This window comes from Nelusetta ayraudi, unplaced genomic scaffold, assembly GCF_046127955.1.
Source record: "Nelusetta ayraudi isolate G7.1 ecotype Tasmania unplaced genomic scaffold, CSIRO-AGI_Nayr_v1 ptg000042l, whole genome shotgun sequence".
In the NCBI taxonomy this organism is placed as follows: domain Eukaryota; kingdom Metazoa; phylum Chordata; class Actinopteri; order Tetraodontiformes; family Monacanthidae; genus Nelusetta; species Nelusetta ayraudi.
The window spans coordinates 13,509,925-13,535,816 of NW_027466092.1; the positions used below are offsets into that span (position 1 = coordinate 13,509,925).

Consider the following 25,892-nt stretch of genomic DNA (forward strand, 5'->3'; position numbering starts at 1 on the left):
TTGAAATTAGATCAAACTCTTCAGAGTTTTTTTTGTTGATCTTTAGAATGGAATATAAACACAGCATTAGAGGGGGGGAAAATCCATCATCTCTGTAGAGATTTGGTTCAGGGCCTCAGAGTTTCAATGCTGTTCTTCAGCCACGTGATCGAAACGGATGATGGCAATTTCAAGCCACTCTGGCTTTCATCTGCATTCCCCCGAGTCTCCTAACCAGACAGAAGGAGCCACTTTCCCTCGGCTCTTCTCTCATGAGCCCCTGAGGAGTGGACCAGCAGCCATGAAGAGGTAAATTCCCTCACCTTTCATATTCAAAGTCTTTTCTCCAGCCTCTTCTAATCTGACAGGATGTTTACTTGCAGAATTAATGTCGTATGGATCTTGACGCTCTCACTCCAGCTTGTCGAGGGTGTGGTGAAGACCTCCGACCCTTTGACGGTTCTGGGTATGCCTCCCAGAGTTCTGATATCACACTTTTTCACAGGCAGTATTGCAACTGCTGATATTCTTATGCGTTTTTATGTCACAGAGAACATTGCTGGGAGGTTGCTTTTCTATCAGATGGAGGGGAACGCCACCTATGTGAGAGACACAGGAGAGCTGGCGTCAGACGTTCCCACAGAGACCATGTTTGAACTCTTTGATCCCCAGAAGAACTTCAGCGAGGCAAAGTTCACCTACACTTGGGACCTGGGGAATGGGTAGGAAGAGAACTCTGCACTGTTTTAAACTGGGTTGGAGTCTTGGCCTTGCTTAGTCTGGCTGCCATCACTTGATCTGTCGTGCAGGAAGGTGATCGAAGGGACCGAGCCGTTCATCCGCTACCATTACTCACAGTCGGGGAACTACACACTGCGGCTGAATGTTGGAGTGAATTTGACCAAATATTCACCTCTGATCACTGACTCCTACTCCATGGATGTGCAAGTCCTGGGTCAGTCATATATATGTATATTTTACTATTTTGTGGGAAGTATATTGTCCACAGCCCAAAATAAAATTATTGTAGGAGTATTTCATTGGAAACTAAGTAATATATCTTAGCGTGATGACAAGCCGACAATAGCTATTTATCAAGCATTTTCAATATTTGAAAGGATCCATTGCAGATATTGTTTCTTTAAAAAAAAAAAAGTAGCACTTTGTTTATTGCATCTGGCAAAAATACTAATTTTCATCTTATGTCATCTTATTAATCAATATAATATTTTGGAGAAAAACCAGGTGGTAATGATCACCTGGCTTTGGGTTTTGTCATCGGGATATCAGTGCCCTTTGTGACATCACAGAGTGCTATTTTAAAAATCTGGTTTGCTCACCGGCAACAGACAAGTATTATTAGGTAGAAATAATAACTAAGCATGCTAATGCTAATAAAGCAAATTTTGCAACATAAAGGACTAGCAAACATGCAGAACAGGTATAACGGTTTCTGTATAGTTGCATTCTGTATCTCTTTAAGTTGAGGTTTGCTGAACTTGTCCCCGAGTATTCTAAAAATAATTGACCATAATCAATGAAATTATAGATGCCATTAAACACATTGAGCTGATGGGGCTGCCGGATTATCTGCTGTCTCAGGACTCCAGCTTGGCTTTTCATGTGGATGGGAGGTAGGTTCCAAAAACTCTAAAACAAAATAATATGAACCACTTGAATTCATTTAATGAGCTGGACACAAACCCCTGTATATATATGTATGAAAACAAAAAGTAGAAAGTCTCTGGAGGAAACCGGTTGATCATCTGTCTTCAGTCCTCCAATGTGGGTTTGCTGGCGTTTCCGTCTTAACTGCGTGCCGGACGAGACGGCGGGCTGCACGCTGACCATCCTGTATGAGAACACGCTGCGTCTGAACCACACCTTCACCACTCCCGGCGTCCACTGCGTGGACATCAGCGTCCACAATGACATCAGCAAGATGGAGACCTCTTTCAGCATCAACGTCAAGCGGAGCAGTGAGTGACCTGAAAATATTGACTGTAATATCAATGTAATAACAACGTAATAACAACGTATGGCCTGAAAAGAAAGTGTGTCATTGCTAATGCTTTGCCATCATCATGGGTGCGTTTTGTGATTAGACCTGAATTCCCTGATGATTTAAAGGGATAATTTGTTCAGTATTGCAGTCTCATCCATGCCGCCCCTCACCTATTCACCTGCCAAAAATGTCGATGTGACTGCGTGTAATCCACAAATCATTCTGGAGTGTCACTCAAACATCAAAAACAATTGAAGAAAAACAAAATTAAAACATTAGCGCCATGTTTCTATCCCAGATAGCTAGTTTGTATGTATGATGGTACAGTATGTCTCTCTTCTGTTCTGATTTTTATTTGAGATTATGGCCAACAGAAGCTGTAAGTCTATTAGGTTGAATTATTTCCTCCAGGACAGTCCATCACGGGGATGTGGATGAGAAATGTCAGCAGAGCCTCCATTAGTTCTTAGTGGTGACCAGATGATGGTTCAATTTTCAGTCAACTATCCCTTTAATAACTGTGCAGTTACACATCACAGAGGCTCCAACTTGAAATGGCTCAACCTCACTCATTGTTTTCACCAAATTGGGTTACGTTTTATTTACATTTCATGATATTGTCACACTCGTGCTGGTGATGGGTCAAATAGATCTGCAGCGTGTCCATCTACGTGGTTTTGATACTTACAGAACTTATGTGGGACAATTTGAAGGTGCAGCTAGCGAGTGCAGGTTTAAGGGACATCGCTTTTTAAAAATTTATTAGTTTTACTATTATTAGTTTCCCCAAAAATGCGTACCGACATCCGTGTCATCATGTCATGTGATGGAATAAAACGCTCCACCACTATCATGTGGGATCTATCTTGCTGAAAATAACTCAGAGAAGTTCAGCAAGTTTCAGCAGTTAGGAGAACCATCAGTTTATTGAGACTTATTAAATACTGTATTAGTCAGTGTTTTCAAGCTCAGCAGAGTCTAATGAAGCTATACTTCGGACGTAGAGAAGCTACATTCATTTAAATAGCTGAAGCATTTAAAGAGGGATTGAATAATGGAACATTTAGAGCCAACAGGAACCCCTGCCATTTATTTAACATGTATAAGTTAAGAAGTCTGTTCTCTTACAATTAACTATTTCTTCCCATATTTGGACATGAGATTTGAAAGCAGCTTCTCCTCTTGAACAACTTGCACCAGGCTGTGTCCCGAGGCCTTTCAGACAAAAAGGCACCACGTGCCGTTGAGCTGCATTAGTTCCAGAGAGAAACGGGAGCGGTGACAAATGGAGGAATCCAGGCGTTAAAGGGATCCTACCGCTCAGCACATGACTGCTGTTCAATCCATCCACTGCACTTTCACTTCAAATAAAACAAGCAGAATCTGGCGTAACCCTCTGGTGAGCCGATGGTAGCGTTTTCGGGAAAACTTTGGAAATGTAGATTTCCAAAATTCATTTTGGAGCGTCTTTCGACCTGAGTGTCAACTGTGTAGCTTTAGGTTGTGGGTCGCGGAGTGATGTGGGGATTTTTAATGTGGCTTATGGTTTATACAGCTATGTAGAACTCTTTAAAATTTGGCTCTTTTCTCGTCACTTTTACTACTTGCATGTGACAAAACATGCCCCCCTCCCCGCCTCAATTGCAGACGGCGTCCACATCTTCTTCATCCTGTGCTGTGCTGCTGTTCTGGTTGCAACGTTCTCTTTCATCGGCGTCATCGCCTGCCGGCCCCGCAATCACAGCAGATCCCGGGTAATATGTCTCAGTGACACCTCACTAAGGCTTCTATTAAGATGTGTTTGCATCAGAGAAACAAGGTCAAAGTAGAGACAAAATACAAAATATGTTTTTCTATCAAATACCTTTGGATACTTTGGAGTTTGTTTGTTTGTTTTACAGTCATGTATTTTTATTGTGAGGAGGAGAGTGCAGTCCTGACATAAAAGCGTGTCTTGCTTTGTGACCACTAGAAGGCACTGTTGTTATACCTAAGCCAGAACTCCTACAACGAAATTCAGTTATTTCACCCAAAGGACCTTCATAAATGTGAGCAAACGTTTATTAAAAATAATAACATAAAATTATAAGTGCTAAATAAAATATTTTGCTGTTCATCTTAAATTGAGAAACAATATTGGATTTTTACCCTCTACTCCCGATTACAAAACTGTAATTCAGTTCACTTCGTTGTAATCGAGCTCTCTTGTTACATTGAATCCGATTATTTATACTTTAAATCCAATGGGCCATCATCACACAAGCGAATCCGATTGCTGGGGTTCCGACTGACATGTCGCCTGTGATCGTTGCAGATGGCGACTTCCACTAACGCGCTGTTCCTGAAGGGTCAGCACGCCGATGGCCAGAGCTCCATCCATTTCAACTTCAGCAGCATGGAGGGCGGAGAGAAAAGGCCACTTCTGCTTCAGCAGGGAACACAATACTGCTCTTAACGCGCTGCTGTGACATAATGCCTCACAGACACACACACACAGACATACACTCCTGCGCATGTAACAGCGGTGCAGCTGTGGCTCGTTTACTGTGGTTGACGCAGTGTTATCACAATGATCGGTGTTCGGAGCTCGGCTCAGGATGCTGTGGCTAAATCTAGTGTGTGTGTGTGTGTGTGTGTGTCGAGAGGTTTCAACCCCTGCTGTTGAGAAAAGCTATCAGGTCAAGCCACATCATTATTTGCTCAAGAAGGGAGTCACAGAGCGTGGGCTGACATTTAAACGGACTCATAATAAATTGATAGCGTGAGCGATGTGATGTTTAATCAATGAGCTGTCCAGTCAAAAGACTGTTTTTTAGGCTTCTTTTTTTTTTTTTTTTTACGGTGACACGAGACATGGAGACGTTATTAAAGACACATCTCTTGATCAGAGGGTGTGTTTGTTCTACAGGGCGCAATCTTTGTTTGCTCTCGGCCCACTTTGATCTCTTCCCATTAGGTTTCTGCACTTCCTGCGAACCCAGACATGTCAGGTTGCATGACATTATAGGGAAAAGAATGTAAATCAATACACGCCTCTTCTTCCAACATTCTGTGCTTCCCTTTTTATTCTCTATAAAAAAAAAATCGATCTTATTGACCTCAGTTTTTTTTTTTTTTTTAAAGCAACAGCTTGTCCTCCATTATACGTGACGCTGTTATTAATAAAAGGATTCCTGATGAATCTGGACTGTCAGGCAGACTGCGGGGAGCTGCAGTGGCTGAGACAACTTCGACCTTGGACTCAAGACGCAACTGCAGCTTTCCACACCATTTGTAAAGCGAGGAACTATTTTGTATTTGCTCCAGCTTCATTGTGTCATAATGATTTAGCCGTCCAGGGTGCACAACCCTCAGCGAGTCTTGGAAAAATGTTCCAGGGACCTCATGCACAAAACAGTTTATATGGCGGAAAAACAACGAAAACCAACCACACTCGCAGTCCATGATAACAAACAACCTAATTATGTCTTTACGGTTCTGCCTTTATCAAAAATGATGCCAACCACATGGCTTTATTGCAGATTTTTACATTTGAATGAGTATTTTTTGTGCCATTGCTCAGTGGGACCTATTTTGTTTCGATATAATTTGCCTTGAAAATGAGTCTTCATTAAAAACTCTTACAGCTAGAAACGAAATAGTATCAACTAGAGACCTTGTTGTTCACCAAATAATACTTTTCCATGTATCTCGCTTACAAAATAGCACAGAATAGAGCGGTAATAAAGTACGAGCAAATACAAAACTCAGGCAAAATCTCATTAAAATTTTCCAAATGTAGACTTTTGTGATTTTATCCTTTGTTTATTCGGCCCAAATTTCATATATCACACGAGCAACACTGGAACAGTATACACCCAGCGCTCACTTCATTAGCTGCACACAGCTGTTCTGCTGTCTTAAGAGCTGCCATCAGCCTTCGTGGGATGGATTCAACAAGGAGCTGGAAACTCTACCCTGCCTCAACTGTGGTCCTCTGCTGCTGCAGCCCATCTGCCTCCAGGCTGGACATGCTGCGTGTTCCTCAATGGTCATCTGTCATCTTGAAACTGTCCGGCCATTCTCCTCCAACCTCAGGCTTATATTATCATGCAGAAAACTTCCTTTCAGAAAGAGACCATTCTCTGTAAATTTGATCTAATAGCTGTGTGTAAATGATGTAAATAAACAGGTTCTGAAACAGTTTGGCATCAACAACCAAAATGATCAAGATCACCTTTCTTCCTTTTTTCTTGTAAGTGCATTGAGCTACTGTTGTGTCATTGAGTGATTAGTAAGCACCAAAGTAAGTGGCTGTTGAATGTGTGCACAGTATTTAAAGAAATAAAAATAGCCTTGTACATATTGAGAAGACTTCGTAATTACAACTGAACCAGAACCAGAAACTACCAAAAACAGAAAGCACTTTCTGTCTCATTAGACCCATCATGTTAATTAACCTCTTCAATGTGCAACTCAAATGTCGACATTTTTTTGTTAGCTGAAATGAATGATATGGAAAAAATGTTCAATATCGACCTAAAAAAAACAACCAACCAAAAAAACTATACTCGCGACTAGTCCTGTCTGAGATTTTCTCGGTCAGGTGTGAGCACAGAAGGAGTGGCTCTGTCTGAGTGGAGTGTATCCGTGACGCCACCCCTGACCTTACAGCCTCTCTCATCTGTTAAGCATGGCTAATGCCACGCGGCACACCTGTTGTTGTCCAGACTCGGGTCGCTTCAGTCAAAGATGCCGCTCAGGCTGTGCCACGAACGGCTCATGTCACTTCTGTATTGGCGCATTAAAGTGAGAGAGTGTGTTTAACTGTTGGAATTCCCACTTTTCTGGAAGGGGAACGCAGGAGATCATCGCAATCATGTGATAAAAAATACAGAAAATAAATAAAAGAATGACCTTAGAGTCATTTTCAGCAGTTATTTTCTTTTATTTTCCCACATATTTTCCATTGGCAGAGTATACAACACTTAGAAAACAATCAATGGCACTTTGAATCTTTGTAAGAAGGCCACAAGACAAGACAGACAATGACTCAGAATTTTTCCAAATCAGAGAATGCTTCAGCAAGCGTTTTTTCCCACAAATTTGTCATTGCTTAGCAAACAGCTTTTGAGTCATATCACAGTTTGAAAGTATCAGTATGACCAACTAGAATGTCTGCAAAGAGCTGGGTTAGACAACATGCCCCAGTGGTATTACCAACCAGGATGAGAGCAAAGAGCAACATGGGCACGATGATTGCACGTTGAACAAGATTCACCTTTTGAACAGCCTGCGTTTCCAAAAGAAAAGAAAAGGCAAGGAAAAAAATTATTTGTAATCACAGGTTTCCAGCAGTACACACCAGGAATGAAGCTTTAAAACTAGGTTTGATTTTTAATAGTCGTATGTTCAAACAGGAAGCAAAAAAAATAAATAAAAAATGACGGTGTTCAAGCTTATCTTCTCCCAGTAATATGCCTGAATATCTCAAGATCTTTGCATTGACACAAGCTGGTGCTAAGCCTGTTCCCTAGTTAAGGAACAGACATAACATTAGCCTGGCCTTTAATCTTTTCCGGCCACTCACCCCTTCCACTAGACACGCAAGACCAGCTCACGTGTCGGTGGCACACCTTGCCTAAAACTAGTGCGCTTGAAACAGAGTTCTTGCAGTGGCGCTGCACAAGAGACAATTTTCATGACTGTGATAGTGTTTGTTATATCTGAACACTATCTGGGGGAGAGTCGAGTCTGGTGGCTTTTGAATTAGAAGAACTTACTGGAAAACATTAAATATTAGAAGACTGATTTGTAATTATTGGGATTTAGCTTCCACTCTCAATTTCAATTTTTTAATAGATATTTTTTACAGTGGCCATTTGGGCTTCACAATGTTTGGTAAAAATGTGTTTCAAATTGAGCCACTTAGCAGCAATTTCCCACTGGTGTAAATTAGATTTGGGAATCAACTAAACTCCACTTGAAGTAAGCAGGGAGTAAAGTCAAAAAGTATTTTCCCTTTACAGAAAGCCACAGAGCCTTCATTGTTTTAAAGTGTAAATGCAATTAAGCCTGACAAAACTGCCTTGACTGCAGCATCCACACTGATCAATTCAGCAGCAGCAAGGTTCACAGTTGCTTGACTGCTGAGTTGAGTTTGAGAGTTGAGTGTCAAAGATTGCACATTAAATACACTACAGCATATGTTTAGTGTCCACAGTCTAGGACATCATGGACCATGTTGAAATTAACATGCAGCGAAGTGCTATGCATAGAAGTAAAATGTGAAACTTGATACACAGCTCACCTGTATCGCAGGCTTTTAAGCACAACTTGCTTCATTGACTTTCTGCTCTTGTTCAACTTTTGCCAAGTCTAAACTGAAAGCAACCCACTGAAGACACCACTGACTGAAGCAAGATGGATGTGTGATATTTAAGAGAGGCATATAACTGCCGTGCAAGCTCAGGGTTACTAGTCAAGGCTCTGTTCCATGATTCAGGTCACAAAGAGTTACAGTGCCACTCTCATAGCAATTAGCTCATTTGGAAAGGCCAAACTTAATCCTAACTTCTTCTTTTTTTTTTAATTAACTGTGTGTGTATCTGCAGATAGGACCGAATTAACTTGGGAGCTGTGAAAAACGTCCACTGTCAACATTTTGGAAGGTCTTTCAGTCGTAAACTGTCCTGATCACACCTCAGATACTTCATTTATTTAAAATCATTGCAGAGGAAAAGGTCCATAATGTTTCTCACAGCAAGATTCAAGAATTAAAAAAAAGTACAGAATGGCAGGAATCCAAACAGGCAAACGGATGAGTTTCAAGCATTGGGGAGACGCTCTTGACACATCTCCAGGGGCCTTTTGAAGGCTCCTCTCCCGAACACCTCCACAATGTTGGCTAACCAGGAGATCACGTTCCCAGGGACGTACATGCTGCAGTTAGCCATTGACTGGATTTCCACTGGCTTCAGAACGCGATCCCAAATGTTCACCTGACTCAGCTCACCCACAAAAGCCTGTCCAGCGTCAAAGCGCCCGCCCACCACGTCCTGCAAGGGCCATAAACAGCAAAATGAATTTCTGAATAGCATCCACAACAGCATTATCATCCGCAGGTAATTGTCTCTCCGAGGAGAAGGAAATAATCTGCAGCCCTGGTCATTAAACTTTTAGATTTAAAAGCTGTAATCATTTTCTACTGTTGGATGCTGTTAATAAACATAAAATCTGCGACTCCAAGCCATAACTGAAAATGCTCCTGGCTGAATATTTCTTTTTAAAATCAAATCAAAAAAAGTAGACCACACAAAGCCAGAACAATGGGTAATTTATCTTGTATGTCTCATTTTTTTTCACACGCTGGTCTGTCTGAGAAGTGGTAACAATACTCAGGCTATTGGGTGGTATAGCAGTGTGATTTCTGTACAGTGGGAAAGTAAAAGTCACCCTTCACAACGTCCAGCCTGCCCTTTTAATGTGCTTTGATGACTAAGAATTCACAGCCGTGCGAAAACACTTTACAGCTTTGGGCCACAGCAGGTAAGTCTAAATTGTCTGCAAACATGAGACAAGCTTAGACATTCACCAACCAAATATTTCTCATGCAATTTTCATGCACCTGGATGTCGATACTTGTTCACCAGTGTTGTATACAGCTGTTAACTAATGTTATTAATTCAAGGTTTATTTTTCAAACTTAAGCAGGTTTAACCTGAAAATTTAAAAATGCATAAGTCACCAATTGATTTTTTTTCACTTAATCCTGCAATGCCACAAATTTAAACCACACTGTGCCACAGGTAACGCAAGGGGATTTGTGTAACATTGGAAGAAGCATGAACCTCTGTCTGATTCTACCAAAATCAGTAATAAAAGACTAATGATTAATGAAAAATCTTGCCTGGCACCAAAGAGATTATGATCTAACAGCAGACTTGCGCCATTGTAAGTATCTTAATGTAGACCTTTCTAAAACATACTGCCTTCTCACTGTCTTTTATGTGTTTTTGTCCGAAGTACCTGTTCCTGCCCCAGTATGACGACTCCTCCAGGTTTGATTGGATGCCAGGCTGCCAGGTTATCGCCGCTGCCCCTCTTCTCACCATCTTGGTACGCGTCCCATTGGCCGTCTCGCGTGGTCCAGGAGATGCAAATGTGGTGCCACCTTCCATCACGCGCCTCCAGTGGCAACTGGGCAACCTGCGCTCGACCCATCAATCAGTCAGTCAATTGATAAGTACGTCACTAAGTATGCTACAGTGTTTTGGTGACAGTGAAAGAGAATTGCTCCAGATACTTTGGGGAGACTGGAAGCCACTTGCCTTGTCGTTGATGAGCAGCTCTATTGGATTATTGCCCCATTCGATCAGCACAATCTCATTGGCCTGGCCCGGCACCCCGTAGGAGAAGGGGGTTCCTATACCAGGAGTGGCGCTGGACTTGATCCACATGCAAAGTGTGAAGGCGTACATCTCTGGCAGGCTCTTTGTGATGCGGCCATACAGGTAGTTGGTTCGCTGCGGGAGGCAGAGTTTAAACTGCTCCGGCGACTTGAAGTCTCCTCCTCCTGTAATGATGCAGCGGGCACCACAGAGGAGAAGGGGGAAGGTGATAATGCCACATGAAGCGGTTAACTGCTGCACAAATGAAAAGCCTCTGATCCGTTTTATTCTAATAAACAGTCATGATTTATATCTGATCCCCACTTAATGTTATATAATATAATAACTATTTTCAGCTCCTTATTTCTCATTGACTTCCTCAGATGTCAGTGGCCTCACCAACTACTTAGCCAAAAGTCTCCACAGCATGTTAGCCCCTTGTTTGCACCCTCCCACAGAAATGCCAAGCATTGCAGCTATGCTGTGCGTTTTTGGTCCCTTAGGATTTTTAGAATGAGACAAACCAAGCATGAGGCTGCTGAAGCTAACCCAGGAGAGGTATCAGTCATTGTGATTTGTGACATCACAAAGGGCTGTTTCCAAAATATTTTGTTTCGGAGTACGCATTCTGAAAGGACATGGATAAATAAAATGTGTCATTTTAAACATTCTCAGCGAGTACCAGACCGGAACAGGCGGGTGCATCGTTAATAAACAGTGATGGTGAATTTTGCACAACTGGATCCCTTAAAACTGCGTCAACCACATACATAGTGATCGACGTTGACCTCTAATGTCTTTTCTTCATCATGCTTGTCTAAGCGACTCACTCTGCCTCCTCTCTATTAGTGTAATGAAAATGTTTCATGCACTTATACATGCATTATGCAGAGCCACTTCTCCTCCACCCTCTTCTTCTCATTCTGAATATGAACTATTCAGATAAAATTGATTTCTCATCTCGACTAGGCATCATCATCATCATCATCATCATCATCATCATCATCTGACCTTGGCGCTGCGGCAGATGCATTCGTTCTATTCTTGTTTATTTATATATATATATTTTTTTAACCTTTCTCCAGCTCGCTGATCCTCTCCACCAGGGCGTTCAGCGTGCTCTCGGTCTTCATCCTGTAGGCGGCCGTGGCGTTCGTTAGCATGCTCTTCTCCTCCTCCAGGTTGCTGACCTTCTTCAGCAGCTGCTTCTCCAGCTCCCCGAGGCGACGCTGCAACAGGTCGCGCAGCTCGCTGGGGAACGAGGCGCCAGTCATGTTGGCGCGCATTTGTTGTTGCTGAGGACAAATCACACGGCAGGAAATGCATCAGGCCCTTCCTGAAGTAACGATCCCATCGATCCATTCGACGAAGTGAAAAACACTCAGTGTGGAGGAGAGATTTTTTTTGTTGGCTTTGTTGATTGTATGCGTAAACTTTGGTTTGTTTTCTACGAATCCATTTTTTGCTGAAGAATTTTTCAGGGAGAAGGAAAAAAAAACTGTGAATGCATTTAATTAAACATTACTGCATTAACAACTTAGTTATGTTTTTCAAAGCAGCAAACGGCCGGTGCGTAACAGCAAGTCAGATGCCAGTCACACTATTATTAGTCCTTTGAACAATTAATGCTCAGTGATCCAAGCACGCTCGTAATTTGCAGAGCCACTTGACTTCTCCGTGATGATACGACATTACGTCCTAATCCGATATATCCGTACCAAGCAGGATGCCATAGTCCGCGCGGCTTGGCACAGGCGGACACCTTTAGTAACCGGGCGCAGATTACTCACCTCCAAGTTTTCCAGGCGGTCCTTCAGCCCCTGCATGGTTTTCCCCAGACTTTCGATGGTGTCATTTGGATCTCTGGGCACGTCACCCATTGTGTTTTGCTTCTCCTTGCCCCATGAACCGCCCTTGTCGTACTTCTTGTCGTCGGTGGCCGCGGCGCACAGCGACAACTTGGTGGTCAGCTCGTTGATGGTGCCCTGCTGCTTGGAGATGTTCTCTTTCTGTTGTAAAATTGTCTCCCGCAGTTGCATGACGGTGTTCCTGAGCTCCTCTTCCTGTCCGCCGGAGTTGAGCTCGGGCAAGAGCGTGACGGGACAGCTGACATCTCCACTGAGGGGCACCGCCCGGCAGATGTACCGCTTTCCATCGTCCGGCTGGCCGGTTGCAAGCTGAACGCAAACCAGTGCGCATAAACAGAGGAATCCACACAAGCGTGGAAACATATTTCCCCTGTGAAAAGTCACTGGAAAGCCAGGAAGCTGAAACATGAAGACCTCCGCGACAAATGTGTCCTAAAGTTCTGTGCGTAAAAAAATCATAAAGCTTAACAACCAACGCCACCTTGTTTTTTTTGTTTTTTTTTTACTACCCCTAGAGAGGCATTTCGAATTGCAAAATTAAAAAAATGAATTTGGTGGGCGGCCACCCGGTCTCCTTAAACCCAGCTCACGGGACTATTTGTGGCAGAAGAGGGGGCGCATGGCGCGGTGCTGATCGGACAGCTCCTCTCAGCAAAGAGGATTAGCGGGGAAAAGTGTCAGCAGAGGCTCGGGATTGGTTGTAGTAACTAACGTCACAAACCACCTGGCCTGATTCTCGACGCGATTTCCCGACTCGGTTTTCACAAGTTCTTTCATTTTAAAAGGCTATAAAGAAGCAGAATGCGTGTATGTGATAAGTGGCGCCACAGCAGGGAGAGGACGCCAGCTTTTTCCTCACCTTAGTATCAGCTGCGTCTATTTTCATGTGTATTTTGGGATATTTAATGAAAACCATTGAAAGCATGGAGAGTGAATACATTAACCTCTCAATAATGCTGTAATAGACATATAGATGTGGTGGTAGGATAGCTGGATGCCTTGCTGTGAAATGTCAATATAGCCTGTTGTGCAACCTATAAGAATGACCACAGTGTCTCACCCCTTCACACTGCCAATTGGCTTTAGTCATGCGAGACATATTTACATGTGTGACTTTTCCGCCCATAAAATACATATTGTTGACATTTACTTATAAACACAAGACAATATTTTGATTGGGGGTCTCAGTCAATCAAGCAATCTCAAATATTGAAATGTGACATATATATATGTGTGTGTGTGTGTGTGTGTGTGTGTGTGTGTGTGTGTGTGTAGATAGATAGATAGATAGATAGATTTTATTCATCCCCTTGAGGAAATAATTAAAGATCTCATACAACGCTAAATTTGCTTTATGTTAATAATAATAGTAATAATAAGCCCTTCATTGATCCCACGATGGGGAACTTTGCAATAATATTGGATATTGTCTAAGGCAATCAGTGAACTCCCAAGTGAAAGAAGGGAAAAACTTCTTCTTTTGGAAGAATTTTCCATCAATATACACATCCTACAACCCTGGAAATCAACTCCAGAAGATAAGATCACACAGGGCATCTACCAGAGTTGAGCTGCAACACCCCTAAAGGAAGGCAGGGATTTCAATATCCTCTGTGGAGGATATTCCTAACATGTGCAGAGTTCAAAAGCCTTAAGAGACTCAGGACTTGATGAAGAAATGTTTAATCAGAAAACACAGGGGAGGATTGTGACAATGGGATCATCCAAGAAAAGGCATTGCAGAGGGATCCAATGGAGTAAACTACTAGTGGGCTGGAGTTCAGAGAAAACAGACCAGCTGGCAGACTGGCTAATTGAAAAATGCAGAAATAGGGCTTTTATAACAGGCTGAATAGCTAAATAATCAAACTTATATAGTTCAAATCAAACAGTTGAGTTGCACACTCAACCAAAAAACGCTGTGGAAATGATTATCTAAAAAATAAATAACACTAACAATAATCACTGACAAGAACACCAAACAATAAAAGCTTCTTCTCCTAGGCATCAGCAACACAACAAGGTAGTCGAAATGCAAGTGAGCCTCCACATTGAAACAGAGCAGTGTGCAGAAACAGGATGTGGTGGTAAACAATTAGGGATAGCTGGATGCCTTGCTGTGAAATGTCAATAGAGCCTGTTGTGCAATCTATAAGACTGACCGCAGTGTCTCACCACTTCACACTGTTAATTTGCTTTAGTCATATTAAATATTACATGTGTGACTTTTTCCCCCCATAAAAAGACATGGTATTGACCTTTGCTAGTAAAAACAACACTACATTTCCATAAAGAGTCTCAGTCGAGATCCAGTAATCAAGCAATCTCATATATCAAAATGGTCTAATTGACGTGCGCAGTGTCACATTGAAATGGCTTACTACAACGGAGCTAAAAGTCGACATACACCGTAGTTACTCGATAGATGAATAGATGATAGATAGATAGATAGATAGATAGATAGATAGATAGATAGATAGATAGAAAGATAGATAGAAAGATAGATAGATAGATATTCGACATGCTTTATCAAATGATCAATTCCCTGTTAAAGTCCAAATTCAGCAGTACTGATTCACAAGATAGTTGTGTATCTACCTGAAGAGACATGCTCTATTATGGACTATTATTATCATCAATATTATTTATTTATTTACTTATTTATTTATTTATATGTTGTTTTGAAGACCACAAAAATTGCTCATTGGTAATGATGTCCATTAAAAGATTTCCAAGGCATTGATGATTCAGTCTCATTCTCAAGGATAGTGTGTTTGTTTCCATGAGAAATAATGCAGGGGTGATGGGCCTGCATCATAAGGTTTTCTGCAACCAGACCAGTGTGCTGAGTAAACACAATTCTAATGGACACATGAGTGGTTTTGGAAAGCTGGAGAGCTTGTGTGTCATCCACTCTCACCTCTTAAAACCCCTGTCAGAAAAATATCCACTAATGAAATGACAGCGCAATAAGCCTGAGAATCCTTTAGAAATCCTTTCTACTTTAAGAGGGGCAGAGAAGGAAAATGAGAATGCCACATTGTATTTCATATTAACCACTCATATTATATATGATGTCTAATTACTTTTTTCTTCCTGCCACTTCAATATGTACAAATTAAAACCAGCAGGAATCAGGCTGCTTGAATAAGGGAAGCTAAATAAATAAGTGTCTCTAATCAGATTTACTTATTTTCAAAGCTTTCAAAATGTGCATTATCTAAAAAAAACAAACAGATTTGTTGCTATAGGTGTAGGAAATACACAACAGCAAATAATAACAGTGAAGCTATGGCTCGGGAGAAATACAGAGGACAAATTTCACTTCCTCATGTGTCTTTAACCTCAAACCTTTTTCAGCAATTTAACATCGAGAAAACCTGAGAGAAAACAGATTAATCAGCTGATTAATGTTCAACCTATCAAGTTAACAGCACTGTAGTATTATAGCAGGGATGTTCAGAATTCAATCCTGCACTGTAGTTAAATCCAGAAGATTTGGCAACTCTTCAATATGGCCTGCTAGGTTATAGTCCTGGGGCGATGAGACACATCAAGCTCTCTTTAAAAAAAAAAAAAAAAAAAAAAATTACTAGCTGTATTCCCACAGTGTAATTCAAACTAATGTGAATAGCCATGCCAAATTCACTGTTTTCATTTTTATTATGGCATGAAACAAAATCTAATGTATGATGCTGTAGTTTCACAGCTTCTGCATCCCCGCCTATATACTGCCATCTTGTGGCAAAAAGGCCTATTTGGATGATTTTGTTTGTTTTGTGTCTTCATTTTATGGTTTAGCCACCATAATGTTACAATTTGTGCATCATCTGGTCATATTCGATGTTTGATTGAAGAGACCCCCATTTCTCTGTACCCATAAATATATTTATGGGAAATAATAACCGACCAACGTTACCCGAATAGGTTGTTCCAATTCTTATTTTGATATATCTTTCTGGTTTGTGGTTTTGTGGTTCAAGAAGTCCTTAAACCACATTCGATCCATGCCGACGTCAGTAATCCCTCCACCAACATCATATCTATCATAGGGTAACCATCTTTTGATTACCAAAATCCACACTTGGACCAACAATGAGATACTCAAATGATAGTCGAATTTAAAGCATGCTTCCTATGCATGGATAGAAAATTACAAATTAAATCTTTTTGACAAGTTTAAAGGATGCAAAAAACTTTAAAATCTATGACATTAAAAAAATGAAAGAACAACAGGTCTTCTGTTTCAGATAAATCTAAAAGAAAATAATAGCTCTGTTTTCAAGTCTACCTTAACAAGTACAAAAAAAAAAAAAAAAAAAAAAAAAAAAATCTGTATATCCTTAGTTTCCTTCTTCGTCCTCGTTTCCCCATTCATTCTGCTTTTCTTCTTCAACTTCCTTGTTTGGCCATCTACTGTTTGCTATAGAGTTGATCCTTCCCAGCAGTTTTTGTTGCCCAACGTACTGTATAAGAATGAGAACCAGGGCATTTATGTTCCTTCAAATAAACGAACGAAACGAACGAACGAATGAATGAATGAATGAATGAATGAATGAATGAATGAATCAATCAATCAATCAATCATTCAATCAATAAAATGACGCCCAGGACATGACGTAAAATCTTCCTAATCTAGTATACCTCGCTACGGACTCTCGGCGTTCCTCCGCCGAAGACCATCGAAAGCGATGGTCATACAACCCTGCAATTGAAATGTGTATTCTTCCGCGGGTACTAGAGTAAGCTATTTAAAAGCTGAAAAGCAATTATTTTCTCCGCGGACTGCATTCAGGGTTTAAAAAAAATACTTCCCTGCATATATACATACATAATGCACGGGCTTATTACTGCATTCAGTGAAAAACAAGACACACGGTATGCGGAAGGATTTGATTTGTCGTTGCAGTCGCTGAGTACCGGCGCGAGCGCGGCGGATACAGAGCGACGGTTTCCTGTTTGCACATCTTGGTGAGTGGAAAGGGCTCGCTGTTCATTCTATACTTTTCCGCAATCTTGTGGTTTTTTCAGTGTTTATTTGTTGAGGAATAACTTCTGGATATGTTTCTCTTTAAAACAACGGAACGCTCTCGGTTTGGACTACATGTATTTGTAATAAGTTCCACGTTAGAAGATGTCCCGGTGCGCTTCATTTCTCAGGGAGAGACAATGTTAGCTTCCTAGCTAGCCATTGATAAACGTTTTCTGCAAAACTAAATGGATTAGATGCGCTTTTTTGACTTAATCGTGTGGGTGAGTAATCCAAAAAGTGTTGCCTAGAAGGCATGTATTTTGCTGCAGACTACATTTTTTTTTAAAAAGCGTACAATATTTAAAGGTACTAAAGTTCTGCTAGATGGCGGTTGTTACTGACGTCATAACTGCGCGTCCGTAAGGAGGCACGTTTGTGATGATACCGATTTCGGTGCGAAATACTAATTTAAGACCTTGCAGCCTTTAGTTTGGCATTTGTAGCTTTCATACCCGTATTAATTTAACTGAAGCACATTTCTCCATCATTCTGCAGTGCAAATGAGGTCACAGTGAGCTCTGCGCAGACTGCTGTCTGCCCCCTTTCCTCGCCCAGCAGCACAGCCTGTCCCATCGGCCACCATGGCTTATGTGTCCACGGCCGCGCCAAGTCCCACTGTGGTCGACCAGACCACGCTAATGAAGAAGTATTTGCAGTTTGTGGCAGCCCTCACAGACGCCAACACACGTATGTTATGCTTAATAATTCTGTTTCTATTGAGGAAGTATCGCCAATGTCTGTTTTAAACCAACATTTTCATTGTAAAGTAATGTGTGTTTATTTATCCTTTTTTTATATATATAATTTAAAACTCATAATACTTTATTCATTTGGTAACATTTTTATTGCATTCATACTTATCAAATGCTTGTTTGAATAAGTTAACTGTGTTCAGGCTGGGCAATGTGATGAGAGCGATAAGCCTTAGTCCAGTTAAAGGTACGAGTGTCTGGAGTAATTGGTGTGTGAGTGTGTCTGTGTGTGTGAGAGAGAAAGTTCTTAATGTACCTTTTGATTAAACTGGACGCTGAAGGTAAAACTGATAAGATCTGAGAAGCCCTGCTGAGAACATGGAGAGGGCAATGAGAGCCAAAGCTGTATCATTAGCAAGTTTGATTGATGATGCTTCTGTCCTTCAACCTCCAGCTGATGAAACTAAGTTGAAGATGATGCAGGAGGTCAGCGAGAACTTTGAGGTAAGTTTGATGAATGTGTTGAAAGGGATTCATCTTTCTTGGGAGTTGTTGTTTAAGATGTTGAAGAGATTTTCTGAATAGGGCATTCATTTTACACACAGTCTATTTTGTGGTTTGTGTTAATATGGAGCAGTACAAGCAGTTAATGAGGTCATGCAATATTTGACATGAATTGCACTTATCAATTTCAGAATGTGACATCTTCGCCCCAGTACTCAACCTTTCTGGAACACATTATTCCTCGCTTCCTCACATTTCTTCAAGACGGAGAGGTGCAATTTCTTCAAGAGAAACCAACACAGGTGTGGAACGTTTGGCATAGCTTCATACTTTTACTTTCCTTTTGCTGAGCAATTTGAATTATTTGCCCAAGTTTTTTTTTTTTTTTTTTAATCTTCTTGAAACCACTTCATTACCATTCATTTACAATGTAATTGCACAGAAAGTTTGATCTAATTCCGTTCACATCTTTCACTTGTGCAGCAATTAAGGAAGTTGGTGCTTGAAATCATCCATCGAATTCCTACAAATGAACACCTTCGTCCGCACACCAAGAACGTTCTGTCTGTGATGTTCCGTTTTCTGGAGGTATGGCTCTTACATTTTACTATATGGCTTCTCATATATTCACAGAAATTGTTTTACTAATGTTAATTAATTATCTTTGCTTCTTTCTTAGATTGAAAGTGAGGAAAATGTGCTGATATGTCTGCGTATAATTATTGAACTGCACAAACAGTTTCGGCCTCCAATTTCTCAGGAGGTAAGAGGTTCAGACTTGATTGTTTTCATTTGAAGCAAGGCAAATTGAATTGCTGCATGACATTTTCCTCCTCATTTTAAATGTAAACTTTAACAAAACCATCCACTTATTTTTTTGTTTAGCTTTGAATAATTTTTGTCTTGATTATTACTCCCCTCTTAGATTCACCATTTTCTGGACTTTGTAAAGCAGATTTACAAAGACCTTCCAAAAGTGGTTGTAAGTACAGCCTTTGCATCCAGTGGATTTGCATTCACTCAAGAAATCCTTGGTTTTGTTTGCATAACATGAAATTACTTTTCTCCATCTCCCCTTTTCGACTACTAACCAGTTTGTTTTGCTACTCCCATTAGACCCGGTACTTTGAAAACCCACAGGTGATAGCAGAGAACACAGTTCCCTCACCAGAAATGGTAGGAATGATCACGTCAGTGTTGGTCAAGACGGCGCCGGAGAGAGAGGACAGCGAGACTCGAACGGTAGTTTTTTATTTTTATTATCATTATTAATAAAGTTTATCTAACCTCAATGTTTTTACACATGCACGTACAGTACCATTTTTGGCCACTAGAGGGTTGTAGTGTTCCATTGGTCAAAGACGATCATAGTCTATTTGAGTGGCATACATTTCAAATGTTTTAATGCCCTACAGTTAAAAGTAAAATGACTATAATGTTAGTTTTATCACAATCTCATAAATCAAGTAGGAATATTTTTAAGTAACATTTCAAAACAATATAACTGTAACAGTGGAGGTAGTCTCTTGATATGACTTTAATTTGTTCAACCAAACAGTGGACGTCAATGTTTTTGCTTTGGTTTCATCTATGGTTGGATGAGACCTGTGTCTACTATCTCTTCTACATGATGCTTTTATATTTGATAGTTATGTCCATTCTCATTATGTTCCTCTTTTTTCCTGCCTTTAGCACACCATCATCCCACGGGGGTCCTTATCTCTCAAGGTGCTGGCTGAGCTGCCCATCATAGTTGTGCTGATGTATCAGGTTAGTGTTTCTCATAAGACATGCTTGATGATGCTAAACACTTTTTGCAATGAAATTAGCCTAAGGCATGGTAATTACACTCATGGAGGTTCTATCCTGTTCCTCTTTAAAATCACAGTGTGTAAGATTATCAGAGTACAGCTCATTTTGCAGACTATTACAATTTAAAGTTGTAGTAATTTAAAGCCACAACTTCCTTTGTAGGACAGCGAGTATGGACCCGAAATGTTTTCCGCAATTGTTCTTTTTCTACTTCTTCTTTCTTTGCTTCTTTGCGTATTTTAACCAAACAAAATATACGTATGGAGTAATATTGTGCATTGTCATAAAAATACACAAATGTGTATGTATGCTTATATACTGGGATTTTAAAATATATGTAAAAACATAAGACATTTTTACAATGAGCCTCAGTTTGTACAATGGTCAATGTTAAACCAGGTTAATTTCCAATAATCTGAAATTTTCTTTCTTCTCTCTGTGTGTTTAGCTTTACAAGTTGAACATTCACAATGTGGTGTCGGAGTTTGTACCCCTCATCATGAACACCATCATGCTTCAGGTGTCGCTGCAGGCCAGGTATGTGCCCTCATACACAACTGTGCAGTGGCTTATATATGTATTCTGTCCCAAGTTTAAACCACAGTGGAAATTTAACACATTTTGTCATGTTTTTTTAATTTTTAATTTTATTTTTTTTTATACAAAGTTTGGCTGTGTGTGTGTGACCAGTATAGATTTCTTTTCAGTCTTCTTTCTTCCCCTTATGCAATAATTCTTGACGGTGTTGCCTAGTCAGAGTTAGAATCCATTCAGGGAAGTTAAAACTGAAGAAAGGGGCTTGGAGGAGGTCAAACCCTCTGGGCAGAAAAAGGTTGAGCAAAACAACAGGACAGAAATAGAGAAGATTTAATTTGCAGCAAATAAAAGTGATAACAAAGATGCCAACTGTCAAAAAAGACGTTAACATTATTTCTATAACTCGTGCTTCCTTTGCAGACAACACAAGCTTTATAACAAGGAGTTGTATGCAGACTTTATTGCAGCACAGATCAAGACTCTGTCATTTCTTGCCTACATCATCCGAATCTACCAGGTACACTTGTTTGATTTCTGCATGTTGCATCATTTGCTACTTTTTATGAGCAGCCATTCTCTCCTAAAGGAATCATTGAGAATTTAATTTATTCATTTTTCTACATCATGGCAGGGATCTTCTTACGAGAATTTTGCAATATAAGGCAAATGTACCCATTTCTTTGTGCAGCAAGCACTGTAGAACTTAGGTCAACATTAATGACTTGAAAAGCCCCCGGTCCCCTTAGTATAGAATGAGGGTTGTCTCAGGTGATTGACAGGTGTGTCCTGTGTAACACCTGTGTGAAGAAGCGCAGGAGAGTGAAGATAATACAAGACACTTTGAGAAAAAATAAATTATAGTTTTTTTTTACCCACACAGAAAAATAATCATAAATAAATAAATTCCTCTAAAGTCTAATTCTGCCAGTGCGCAGACAATTATCAGAAACAATGCAAGACAACAAAATTGAATTATAGGTAAAAGCATCAAGGCTATCCTTTCATTTGAAATAAATTCTACCACTCTACAAATTCTATTAGCAGATTGGGTCAAAAAAATGTGCGTTATTACGGCTTCATTCCTGATTAAACTGAGTTACAAGACGTAAAAAACAACAACAGTAATATTGATGTTTGTTAAAGTTTAAACTTTTAAATAAACTAAAAGTTGATTTGACTGTGCAGGACCTGGTTGGAAAGTACTCCCAGCAGATGGTCAAGGGAATGCTGCAGCTGCTGACAAACTGCCCCTCTGAGACAGCTCACCTCCGCAAGGAGCTGCTCATTGCGGCTAAACACATCCTCACAACTGACCTAAGGAGTCGTACGTATACATGTGCAACACACACATACATATAGACACACACCCTGGACTGCAACGCAATGATAATTTATAATTGTTTATAAATGTATATTATGGTTTTTGTTTTCTGAATTCTGAATTATAAAGTCATGCATTAATCTCATGTTAAAAAATTCCACCATTACCAATAACTGTTTAAATCTTACTCCACACTGTACTATGGCATAAATCTGTATCTCAAAAAATTCTGACTTGATTTTTGTGCCACAGAGTTTATACCATGTATGGACAAACTGTTTGATGAAGCCATTCTGATTGGATCTGGATACACTGCCAGGGAGACTCTCAGGTGTGTTTCAGTGCTTTTTCTCTGTGGTGTCTCTACACTGTTTCTTCGTGTGTGTCTCTCTTCTCTCTCACACAGTTTTTTTTTTTTTTTTTTTAGCTTGGTACACATTAAGTGTCTTAGCATATTTTTCAAGAAGTTGTCATTGCTGTCAAAAGGTAACAGGAGAAGGTGACTTGAACACTCCGCCACAGAGCACATTGTCAAGTTTTCATACACACCCACGTCTCCTGAATACGGACTGTGCGCTGTGCATCTCATCTCGCCTGATGTTGGCTTCAGAACGTTAATGACTCTCCTGGGCTGTTAAACTAACCTCACCACAAAAAGAAGTTGATATTTCCAATTAGCGTGAGAAAACTGTTTCTTTTCCCATGTGCGGTTGATTCCTGAGCCAACTTCTCATGTCTGTCAGGCCACTGGAGCGCGGCCTTGCAATTGTCACGTTCACAAGTTACGAACTGTCATTGTATATTTTTTTTTCTACAAGAGTCACAGTCGCATGTTTCCTCTTCTTCCTCCTCTTCACAGACCCTTGGCTTACAGCACGCTGGCAGACCTGGTGCACCACGTTCGGCAGAACTTGCCACTGACGGATCTCTCCCTGGCCGTGCAGCTCTTTGCCAAAAACATTGATGATGAGTCGCTTCCCAGTAACATTCAGACCATGTCCTGCAAGCTGCTGCTCAACCTGGTGGACTGCATCCGCTCCAAGTCAGAGCAGGAGAACGGCAATGGGCGGGACATCCTGATGAGAATGCTGGAGGTTTGTAGCACAGAGCTTGGATTAAGAAAAAAAAAAGTATCCTCAAGACACGTCATTGTGCAATAACGTTGGCTAATTTCCCCCCCCCCCCCCCCCCGTTTCTTCTGGATTTAAGGTGTTTGTGCTGAAGTTTCACACCATCGCACGCTACCAGCTGGTCTCCATCTTCAAAAAGTGCAAGCCGCAGTCGGAGATGGGCGTGGTCGACCCCGTGGCATTACCCGGAGTGCCGGCCACACCCACGCCGTCCACCACTCCTGCCATTCCACCCCCTGCTCCTCCAACACCCGTAGCTGCAGCACCTCCAGCCCCGGTGACGCCCTTTGACCGGCCCAGTGAAAAGGAGGACAAGCAAACCTTTCAGGTGTCTGACTGCAGGAGCTTAGTCAAGACTCTGGTGTGCGGAGTGAAGACCATCACATGGGGCATCACTTCTTGTAAAGCCCCAGGAGGTGCGAAGAAATGCATTTAGAACAAAGTTATCATTTCACAAAAACTTGTTTGTTGGCACTGATTAACTAACTAACTAACTTGTTTTTTTACTGTGTCCAGAAGCTCAGTTTATTCCCAACAAGCAGCTCCAACCAAAAGAGACGCAAATCTACATAAAATTGGTCAAATATGCAATGCAGGCATTGGACATCTATCAGGTACAGTCTTTGATATGTATCTGTGAGATAATTATGGTTCGTAAGCAACAAAGTCAAATGATAGTTTAGTAATAATTGTTAATTAATTTACTGATGACTTTTTGAATTGTGTCACAATTTTTAATTCTGCTGTGTAAATTCAACCTCAGATGCTAATCGACCCTGCCTCTGTTGAACAGGTGCAGGTTGCAAATAACCAGCAGACGTACATCAGGGTGGCCAACTGCCAGACTGTCCGCATGAAGGAGGAGAAGGAAGTTCTGGAGCATTTCGCCGGCGTCTTCACAATGATGAACCCGCTGACGTTCAAGGAGATCTTTCAGACCACTGTGCCCTACATGGTGGAGAGGATCTCCAAGAACTACGCACTGCAGGTATTGCCGTCTCACCTGCGTGTGAGATTGTAAGTCTGTGGTTTTTGTTGGGGGGGGTTAACACTTCTTTTTGTGGCGTCCCCCAGATTGTAGCAAATTCTTTCTTGGCCAACCTCTCAACCTCCGCCCTGTTTGCCACCATCCTCGTGGAGTATCTTCTGGAAAGACTGCCAGAGATGGGTTCCAATGTTGAGCTTTCTAATCTTTACCTGAAGTTGTTCAAGCTGGTTTTTGGCTCGGTGTCACTGTTTGCTGCTGAGAATGAGCAGATGCTTAAGGTAAATGTGGCTTTTTATTTTTTCATCTTGGTGGCGTTTTGTATTCCTTCACTGACCCAACAATAAAACTGTCCCTCGACCCTCAGCCACACCTTCACAAGATTGTGAACAGTTCCATGGAGCTGGCCCAGTCGGCGAAGGAGCCCTACAACTACTTCCTGCTTCTCCGCGCTTTGTTTCGTTCCATTGGAGGAGGCAGCCATGACCTGCTCTACCAGGAGTTCCTACCCCTGCTTCCAAATTTACTGCAAGGTAAAGTTTGACGCACCACAGGGTTGGTCAAAGAACAGAACATTCGAGGCAGGACTATCTTCTTTCTTACGTTGCTCATTATTCTTCAGGTTTGAACATGCTGCAAAGTGGCCTGCACAAGCAGCACATGAAGGATCTCTTCGTGGAGTTGTGTTTGACGGTGCCAGTCCGTCTCAGCTCCCTGCTGCCGTACCTGCCAATGTTGATGGACCCGCTGGTGTCCGCTCTCAACGGCTCCCAGACGCTGGTCAGCCAAGGCCTTCGCACCCTGGAGCTGTGTGTGGACAACCTCCAGCCCGACTTCCTCTACGACCACATCCAGCCTGTCAGGGCTGAGCTCATGCAGGTGGGAGGGGCCTCCTGTTATTGCGTCTACTAGTTCCAGAGTCCAGTTCATTCAGTGGCAGGATGTTTGACATCATAAGCCGAGTTTCCATTACAATGGGAACGCCTGCAAATCACAATTGTACAAAATTTTAGAAATATCGCTTTTATTTCGTGATAAACATTAATGGAAATGCAGCCACTTTCATGTTTATTTGTCTTTATGAAATACAACAAAAGGATGCTGTGCAATTCAATTTCCTTGAGGTATATTTGCAGTGTCCATTGCATCTATTCTGTCTAAATAACTTATTGGGCTCATCGTGGGTGCAGTCAATGCAGACAGGAAAGCAGACACACTTTTCTAATCACACTATTGATGATTTTTGCCCCAGCATTTTGCTACCAACATTTTCAAGTAACTTCAAGTTGCAACCTTGGCTTTTCCTAGTTTATACATAGTGCAGTGTAGATGTTAGAACAGAATAATCATGCTAAAACGTCTTCATTCCTCCACCTTCTTTCCATCCTGCAGGCCCTGTGGCGGACTCTCCGTAACCCAGCTGAGAGCATCTCCCACGTCGCCTACCGGGTGCTAGGGAAATTCGGTGGGAGCAACAGGAAGATGTTGAAGGAGTCTCAGAGGCTGCATTATGTGGTGACGGAGGTGCAGGGACCGAGCATCAAGGCAGAATTTACCGACTGCAAGGCGTCCATACAACTCCCCATGGAGAAGGTAGGATCCCATTATATTACCTGCTAATTAGTCTTTCTAAAGCGTGCTTCTGTTTTTGTTTGTTG

The 25,892-nt window shown here is 41.3% G+C and overlaps 3 protein-coding genes across 6 annotated transcripts in view; 2 read left to right on the plus strand and 1 right to left on the minus strand.

Annotated features, from left to right (window-relative positions):
• The first annotated feature begins 217 nt into the window (after window positions 1-217).
• tmem130 (transmembrane protein 130) lies at window positions 218-5,061 on the plus strand. The gene is made up of 8 exons (XM_076035518.1): window positions 218-288; window positions 369-445; window positions 530-701; window positions 789-934; window positions 1,529-1,613; window positions 1,756-1,958; window positions 3,632-3,738; window positions 4,299-5,061. The coding sequence occupies exons 1-8, from the start codon at window positions 281-283 to the stop codon at window positions 4,437-4,439; spliced, it is 939 nt and encodes a 312-aa protein (XP_075891633.1). The 5' UTR covers window positions 218-280; the 3' UTR covers window positions 4,440-5,061.
• A 1,852-nt stretch (window positions 5,062-6,913) lies between these two features.
• Window positions 6,914-12,689, minus strand: LOC142894253 (neuronal pentraxin-2-like). The gene is made up of 5 exons (XM_076035519.1): window positions 12,144-12,689; window positions 11,429-11,648; window positions 10,294-10,538; window positions 9,992-10,171; window positions 6,914-9,021 (listed from the first exon to the last, which is right to left on the minus strand). The coding sequence occupies exons 1-5, from the start codon at window positions 12,627-12,629 to the stop codon at window positions 8,791-8,793; spliced, it is 1,362 nt and encodes a 453-aa protein (XP_075891634.1). The 5' UTR covers window positions 12,630-12,689; the 3' UTR covers window positions 6,914-8,790.
• Window positions 12,690-17,114: 4,425 nt separating this feature from the next.
• Window positions 17,115-25,892, plus strand: part of trrap (transformation/transcription domain-associated protein) — a 68,982-nt gene continuing 60,204 nt past the window's right edge. For 2 of the 4 annotated variants that reach the window (XM_076034664.1, XM_076034667.1), the window contains exons 1-21: window positions 17,115-17,192; window positions 17,749-17,940; window positions 18,400-18,449; window positions 18,641-18,751; window positions 18,933-19,037; window positions 19,129-19,212; window positions 19,375-19,431; window positions 19,566-19,691; window positions 20,142-20,219; window positions 20,710-20,798; window positions 21,219-21,315; window positions 21,984-22,122; window positions 22,372-22,450; window positions 22,979-23,213; window positions 23,329-23,665; window positions 23,766-23,863; window positions 24,043-24,237; window positions 24,324-24,515; window positions 24,602-24,767; window positions 24,857-25,113; window positions 25,627-25,827. In XM_076034664.1, the coding sequence (XP_075890779.1) occupies window positions 17,835-17,940; window positions 18,400-18,449; window positions 18,641-18,751; window positions 18,933-19,037; window positions 19,129-19,212; window positions 19,375-19,431; window positions 19,566-19,691; window positions 20,142-20,219; window positions 20,710-20,798; window positions 21,219-21,315; window positions 21,984-22,122; window positions 22,372-22,450; window positions 22,979-23,213; window positions 23,329-23,665; window positions 23,766-23,863; window positions 24,043-24,237; window positions 24,324-24,515; window positions 24,602-24,767; window positions 24,857-25,113; window positions 25,627-25,827 (2,802 nt within the window). In that variant the 5' untranslated portion in view covers window positions 17,115-17,192; window positions 17,749-17,834. Of the gene's footprint in view, window positions 17,193-17,215; window positions 17,505-17,748; window positions 17,941-18,399; window positions 18,450-18,640; window positions 18,752-18,932; window positions 19,038-19,128; window positions 19,213-19,374; window positions 19,432-19,565; window positions 19,692-20,141; window positions 20,220-20,709; window positions 20,799-21,218; window positions 21,316-21,983; window positions 22,123-22,371; window positions 22,451-22,978; window positions 23,214-23,328; window positions 23,666-23,765; window positions 23,864-24,042; window positions 24,238-24,323; window positions 24,516-24,601; window positions 24,768-24,856; window positions 25,114-25,626; window positions 25,828-25,892 lie in introns of those variants that run through there. The other 2 variants (XM_076034665.1, XM_076034666.1) reach the window with 2 other exon arrangements.

Bases quoted from the DNA above. Each gene is read 5' to 3' on its own strand.
- tmem130 (XM_076035518.1), top strand. The intron at 702-788 runs GTAGGAAGAGAA...TCTGTCGTGCAG, and splicing joins ACTTGGGACCTGGGGAATGG to GAAGGTGATCGAAGGGACCG. The intron at 935-1,528 runs GTCAGTCATATA...ATGAAATTATAG, and splicing joins CATGGATGTGCAAGTCCTGG to ATGCCATTAAACACATTGAG.
- LOC142894253 (XM_076035519.1), bottom strand. From the start codon at position 12,629: ATGTTTCAGCTTCCTGGCTTTCCAGTGACTTTTCACAGGGGAAATATG. The intron at 10,539-11,428 runs GTTAAAAAAATA...GCATCATTACAG, and splicing joins GATCAGCGAGCTGGAGAAAG to GAGGAGGAGACTTCAAGTCG. The intron at 10,172-10,293 runs GCAAGTGGCTTC...GGTCGAGCGCAG, and splicing joins AGCTGCTCATCAACGACAAG to GTTGCCCAGTTGCCACTGGA.